We start from the raw sequence: 6,794 nt of genomic DNA on the forward strand, positions 1-6,794 counted from the left end.
AAGTGGAAAACTTTGCCTTCTTTCTAGAGCTCTGACTTTCTGACTTGAAGATCACTGACATAATTGAACCTTGTTTTTTTTCTGAATTCCCAGTTGTTTTAAAAGCACCATAAATTGAGTGGGTCATGGGAGAGAAGATATGATGTGTGTAAACTGTAGGGGTACCCATGGTGTCAGCACTAGAAAGGCAGGTTGAGGTTGCCAGGTGTCCTATGCCAGTTGTCCTATGCTGAGGCAGTGAATAGATTAGTAGGGGAAGATGGGTCCAGGTGAGTAAGGCCGAGGCCAATAAGAGAGTGATGGGAATAACATGCTTCATTCAATAAGGTTGTTTTTCCGCATTCATACAACAGAAAAGTAGGATGATACTAGTAAACTGATGCACAGCCAACACCGTAGGTGGCGGCATTCACCTATAACATTTGTTTGCGGTGCCCCATAATACAAAAGAAGAAGGAGAGCTGCTATGAATCATCGGACTTAGTTGGCTCGCTAGCTAGGTAGGTTAGCAAAGCAGCCACACTGTTTAGCTAGGCTGGAATGTGGCGCAACGTCCCTTGTCTAAACTGTGTTTGTGAAACATTTTGAATAGTGACGATGAACTGATTTTCGTCAAGTTGATCCACAGCTCGTTTTGACTATCGGTCATCGAATCTGGACCTCTTTACTCGAACGAAGTGTAAGTTTAAATCTTCTTAGCTAGGTAGCTAACCAGTTTACAGTTTAGTTAGCTAGTTAACCAGCGTTGCTAGCGATGTAATTAGTTAGCCTTGCCAGCTAACGTGTCCAATGTTTACAGGCAAAGTGGGCCATTTGACAGGGACACACTGATTAGCTAACGTTCGTTGTCAGAGGTTGCTAAACCATTAGCTAACTAGCTAGGTACCTATAATGTTATTTAACGTTAGCTAACTAATGTTATATTTCTTATATTCTAGGACGCACCCCAACTAGTTAACCAGCTGCTATTTTGCTAACTTTGATGTTAGCAAGTAGCCTGTACGCGTAAATGCTTTACACGAGAATGGACCTGTTGAACTATCAGTTCCTGGACAAAATGAACAACAATATCGGGAGACTACACTACGAAGGTAAGGGAGAATAATTTACAATTTTTCCATGCGTGTGTTATTGGCGTAACAAGCTAGTACTAGTTGTTCGCTAACTAGCTAGCCCTCGTAGTTCACATAGCTGGCTAGCTATGTGCCATATTATGTTTTGACAAACCAACCGCGAGTAACGTTAGCGAACACAATTTTAATGTATTGATCAATTACACCGTGCCACTTTTTTTAACCACTCATTGTGGCTGCAAGGATTGACAAAAACTAACGCTAAACCTCTGTAACCTTTTATTTAACTAGACAGGTCAGTTAAGAACAAATTCTTAGTGACAATTACGGGCTACTGTGGGTTAACTGCCATGTTCAGGGGCTGAAGGCCAGATTTAGTTTAGTTTTAACCTTGTCAGCTCGGATTCGATCCAGCAACCTTTCGGTTACTGACCCAATGCTCTAACCACTAGGCACCTGCCGCCCCACCTCTAACATTAGTCCCCACTTTTCAGGTAATAGTCACAGCAGGTAACTAGATCACGTGGGGGGAGGATGGCTCAAACCACCTATTACTGATTTAGTTTAAAAACGTTCTAAATTATTGAGACATGATCACCCTGGTTTACATGAAATGTATAAACGGGGACTGTTCTCTACAGCTGAATCTTCTCTTACAGGTGAGTCCAGGATTCCCTCGCTGCCCTCTGCAATGACTAACATGAGGACCGGTCCTCCCCCCATCTGCTCCAGCAAAAGGAAGTATGGCGAGGAGCAAGTGGATGACCGCATTGACTGTGACAATGACCACATGACCAAAATGAGCAGACTGTTTGCTGCTCAACTGTAAGTGCAATCTTACATACTTTTTAGATGTTTGTTTTATGACAATATTTAAATGTTACTTGTATCCAAACATTTATCGGCATGAATGGACTTAGATGTATCGATCAGAGGATTGCACACAGGAGTGTGCATGTGGTTAAATGTGTCATAAGTAAACACGGCTGGTTTTTGAACATTCTAGCACGGAATCCTCATTAAGCTACAGTCTGCATGGCCCAATCTCCTGACATCAAAGTGAGATTGATTTTGAAAGTGGCCTATGAATAGTCTGTGCAGTTGGTGGGCTGTGTAAGGCTGTCAGGGGTAATCTGCCACTTGTCCGTCCTTTAACAAGGGGAAGGCCTGCCGGTGGAGACAACCGCAGCGATCCTTGGAGCCTCGGACACAGCTCTGTGGAGCACATCACTTCCTCCTCCAATTGTCTCCATGACAACCACTTGTATGCCTCCATCCCCTCCTATGGCTTGGACCAGCCCCTGGCTCTGACTAAAAACAGCCTGGAATCTGGACTGGGTGGTGCAGAGAGGCCTGCCATGCCCGGCCCTGTGGACAGACCACAGGTTATTCTGACAAATAAGAAATACTGTCATGCATTCATCAGTTGCGTCTTGCCTACAGTCTCTTAATTTGTGTGTATTTATCTCTTATAGAATCGTCCCTCTGTGATCACCTGTGCTCCTGCAAGCAATCGCAATTGCTACCGGTCTCATTGCCACAAGTCTCACAGTCCCAGCCCACCCATCGATCAGAGGAAGGCCAATGGTAAATCCTTAGCACCACATTACCCTACTGGTAAATCTCTGTGCATAAATTGGACATCTGCACCATTGTTACCATACCACACTTGGAATTTAGACTTTTCTCAATACTCATAAATAGCTTTACTCAATTCAGGAGCTGTAATTACTTACCTCTATTCTGTAATCCCAGCTAACACTGCCGTCGACCCTGTGATCGAAGAGCACTTCCGCCGCAGCCTGGGGAAGAACTACAAGGAGCCCGAACCCATCTCCAACTCTGTGTCCATCACAGGCTCTGTGGATGACCACTTTGCCAAGGCCTTGGGGAAGACCTGGCTCCAGATCAAGGCCAAGGGGCCAGGGGGAGGCCCCCACAGTCCAGAGGCCAACTCCTGAAAGATGGGCTGAGCCTCCCTCATTGTTGAGTGGTGAAACACAATCACTCCTTTTGTCTGTGGCATCAGATAAGGGCACAGATTGACCTCCCTATACCATTCATTGTCAAGCTTGACATCCCTGAGCTCAGAACAACTGTGACAACCATGCTAAACAAGACGATCAGTTTGAATACTGTATTGTACACCAAGACTGTCTTTTTACGGACCTGGGGGGTGGCTTCTGCTCCTATTAAATTACTGACTCAGATCTGGGAGGATTTGTTCAGTTAGGGCAGTTTTGGATTGAGTCCAAGTGTGTAAATTCTTCCTTTTTGAAGGCAGAAATATCAATTTGAGGAGCCCTCTAGGACCAGTATTAGTCAGCGCTGATGTCATCTTTGAGTTCTTCTATTGATAATAACAATTTAAAAAAACATTTTATAGACTTAACCCTGACAGAGATTCCCAAAACGATCAAATAATGTAAGCCTTTGAGAAGGTGTTCTGTCTTAACTCCCTCATGCCTTCTTTATTAGCCAAAGAACTCACCTGCCACTTCAAACAAAAAGCCATAGTCTGGTTAGCCCCTCTTCTGTCTCCATCATCCTGCCATCTCCTTTAACTCTCCACTCACCCTGTAACCCCGTGTTTTGAGTGTGTTTTTTCTTGGAAAGGAAGGCCGGCTCTGATTTGCACTATTATATGTGTTAGATTGAGGTAGGGGTAGCGGCATACCTGTTTCATTTGGAGCATACCATTTTTGGGGGGGGATTATTAATACTTTTTTTTTATTTTTTATTTTTTTTTACAATACTAACTGTGGTAATGCAATTAAGGCTCGGGCCTCCCTCCGGTCTGAATGTTTCTCTTTTTCTCTCCCACTATTCTGAACTGGACTCACTTTCTTATTTGTGGACTTTACATTTTGTTTTGATCCTTTTTGTTCTCGTAATACTCACTGTGGTTAATTTCATAGATACAGTTGGTAATAAGGATAGTATTCTGCTCACCGAGACGCATGTTTCAAATAGCTGGTATCTATTATAAGCCTTGTTATTCTATACTATTTACCATCAGAATTTATTTTTGTCAGTAACCGTTTTAGAAATATTCACTGCTGGTACAGTCGTACTAAATATATTTTTTTGTATCTGGTTTTCATTAGAATATATATATTCACACGCATCCATCTACAAAACGCAGCCTCTGGCAAGGCTGCCTGGCTGCAGTATAATAGGCTCGATTGCATTGTTATTCTGTGTTACTGGATGCTATGACTGAATACAGTAAACATTGAACATCTGTAGTCAACTCCTAGATAGGACTGTTCTATCTTCACCATGCCATTTAGTCATGATTTTATTTACTCTAATCTGTTTAGTTTCAGTTCAACTTCCATTTGAACTTTGAATGCTATCACATTGACTAACTTTTGTTAGATTGACTAGTAATGAGGATTTCTACTCAAATCTTTATTTTTGAAAGTGTAGTGGTTTATTAACTCTAAAACTGAAAATCCTGGTGACTTCACACACGTATCATGGCTGGCCTTGAACAAAACCCTTGCTCATGCTTGTCTTGAGACAATGGCATGAACATTCCACCATTACTACCCAACTCCATTTTATGTTTCAAGTAAGAGCTGGTAAGATTTGTGGATTGAGGATAGCTTCTCTTCAATTTGGGGTGTTTCCTTCGTGTAGCATAAACTGTAAGGGAGTAAAAAAAAACAGAACAGAATCCAGGGTAGTACCACTCTAGAACATCTAATGTACTGAAGGTGCAGGTTATACAGATTAATACAGTTGTATGACTTTTCTGAAATGATTTCCATTTCATTTATTAAATCTATGGGTTAACACTATGTTATAGTACGTTGACATTGTTTTAGTCACCTCTCAGCTCTTTGAGAATTATGTACTTGCATCCAATATTCTACACACTGTTTAAGAATTACTACGAACTATTATATTCTGTTTTTCTTTAATTTGTAAAGACTATCATTGCGCGGCGCGTAAAGATCCTATACATTTAAAAAAAACTTTATACTGTATATCCAGCCATTGGATATTCATTATTACTCTAACGATGCATTTTTATCTATCTAAAAAGTTGATTTTTTTTTTCTTTCTCCAGAGTTGTCTGAGGTGTGATAAGTGCAGGAACACACTTGTCATTCTATGAATAAGGCTCTCTTGGCATAAAGGGGGCGGCAAGTAGCCTAGCAGTTAAGCGTATTGGGCCAGTAACCGAAAAGTCGCTGGTTCGAATCCCAGAGCCGACAAGGTCAAAAATCTGTATGTGCCCTTGAGCAAGGCACTTAACACTAATTGCTCCATCTAAATGTACACTGAATAAAATTATAAATGCAACATGGTAAGTGTTGGTCCCATGTTTCATGAGCTGAAATAAAAGATCCTGGACTTTCCATACGCAGAAAATTTCTCTCAAATTTTTTACATCCCTGTTAGTGAGCATTTGTCCTTTGACAAGATAATCCATCCACCTGACAGGTGTGCAATATCAAGAATCAGTTTAAACAGCATGATCATTACACAGGTGAACCTTGTGCTGGGGACAAAAGGCTGCTCTAAAATGTGCTGTTTTGTCCCACAACACAATGCCACAGATGTCTCAAGTTTTGGGGGAGTGTGCAATTAGCATGTTGACTGCAGGAATTTCCACCAGAGCTGTTGCCAGAGAATGTAATGTTAATTTAGAGAATTTGGTAGTATGCCCAACCGGCCTCACATCCGCAAACCACGTCTATGGCGTCGTGGATGGTTTGCTGTCAATGTTGTGAACAGAGTGCCCCATGGTGGCGGTGGGGTTATGGAATTGCCATGAAACCAGCCGCAAGCTAGATTCATATCTGTATTCTCAGTCATGTAAAATCCATAGGTTAGGGCCAAATTTTGATTTCCTCATATCAAATTAAATTGTTGCATTTATATTTTTGTTCAGTATAAAGATAATGTCAGGGTGACATTACTGCTGCATGTTTTGAGTCTGTTTCTATACTGCAGTGGAACTGTAAGGGCTTATCACGAGTTGTCTCTCAGTGATATGTTGGGGTTTAATGTTCCAATGTTATTTAATTGGTATTCGACTGCTTGTGCCTCTAGACGACAAGTCACAGGAACTAGACTAACTCTGTGGCTTCACATGGGAAACTACATTGCCTTTTACTTTTTGTTCACCTTTTATTTACTTTATTTTTGTCTTATTTTTTTCAAAAGAAAATGTCACTTTTTTTGTACTTGATTTCTCCTAAATAAACTTTAAAATGCTCTCTCAGTCCAGTATTTTAATGTTTTTTTGTTTTGTTTCATCAATATTTGTCGAACAATGTAATTCACCATTCAGACTTTGGGCAATTTTCACATCTTGCAACAGATCCCAGCCCATTGCCATGAAACCAGCCACAAGCTAGGTTTCCATCCAATTGGCAAATATTTCATGTGAATTTTCTAAAGCTGGCAAAAAAACAATATGCACATTTTCCCACCATCAAATTGACTTGTTGCCGATTAAAGGCTTTGCGTAATGGCGTAGTGCACATAAAGATAACTTGCACTTAAATGCTCATGTACCAACAAAAAAAAAAGGCAAGTTAAATGGGTCATTTTCAACTTGACTGATGGGTTTTATTTAGACCATCCCAGCAGCTATTTTAAAAGTATAACTTTGCTCTGTGCTTCTCCGTGCATGAACGTCAAAGCCTATACGGCCAGGGGCGCAAATTTCATTGGGGACGGGGGGACATGACCCCCCGACAT

General features: G+C 41.2%; 1 protein-coding gene across 2 annotated transcripts; it reads left to right on the forward strand.

Moving 5' to 3' along the window:
- Positions 1-440: 440 nt before the first annotated feature.
- LOC115131886 (transcription cofactor vestigial-like protein 4) lies at positions 441-6,312 on the forward strand. 2 transcript variants are annotated; one of them, XM_029663954.2, is made up of 6 exons: positions 441-679; positions 939-1,091; positions 1,715-1,898; positions 2,233-2,458; positions 2,549-2,660; positions 2,829-6,312. In XM_029663954.2, the coding sequence occupies exons 2-6, from the start codon at positions 1,010-1,012 to the stop codon at positions 3,032-3,034; spliced, it is 810 nt and encodes a 269-aa protein (XP_029519814.1). In that variant the 5' UTR covers positions 441-679; positions 939-1,009; the 3' UTR covers positions 3,035-6,312. The 2 variants fall into 2 exon arrangements, with proteins under 2 accessions (XP_029519814.1, XP_029519815.1); XM_029663955.2 differs by having other exon boundaries at positions 442-679; positions 1,733-1,898.
- Positions 6,313-6,794: the final 482 nt, after the last annotated feature.

The sequence above is a fragment of the Oncorhynchus nerka genome, linkage group LG7 (assembly GCF_034236695.1).
Source record: "Oncorhynchus nerka isolate Pitt River linkage group LG7, Oner_Uvic_2.0, whole genome shotgun sequence".
NCBI classification, from domain to species: domain Eukaryota; kingdom Metazoa; phylum Chordata; class Actinopteri; order Salmoniformes; family Salmonidae; genus Oncorhynchus; species Oncorhynchus nerka.

Excerpts from the sequence above, each read along its gene's own strand:
- LOC115131886 (XM_029663954.2), top strand. The coding sequence starts at position 1,010 with ATGCTTTACACGAGAATGGACCTGTTGAACTATCAGTTCCTGGACAAA. Across the intron at positions 1,092-1,714 it reads CGGGAGACTACACTACGAAG|CTGAATCTTCTCTTACAGGT; the intron begins GTAAGGGAGAAT and ends TGTTCTCTACAG. Across the intron at positions 2,661-2,828 it reads CGATCAGAGGAAGGCCAATG|CTAACACTGCCGTCGACCCT; the intron begins GTAAATCCTTAG and ends CTGTAATCCCAG.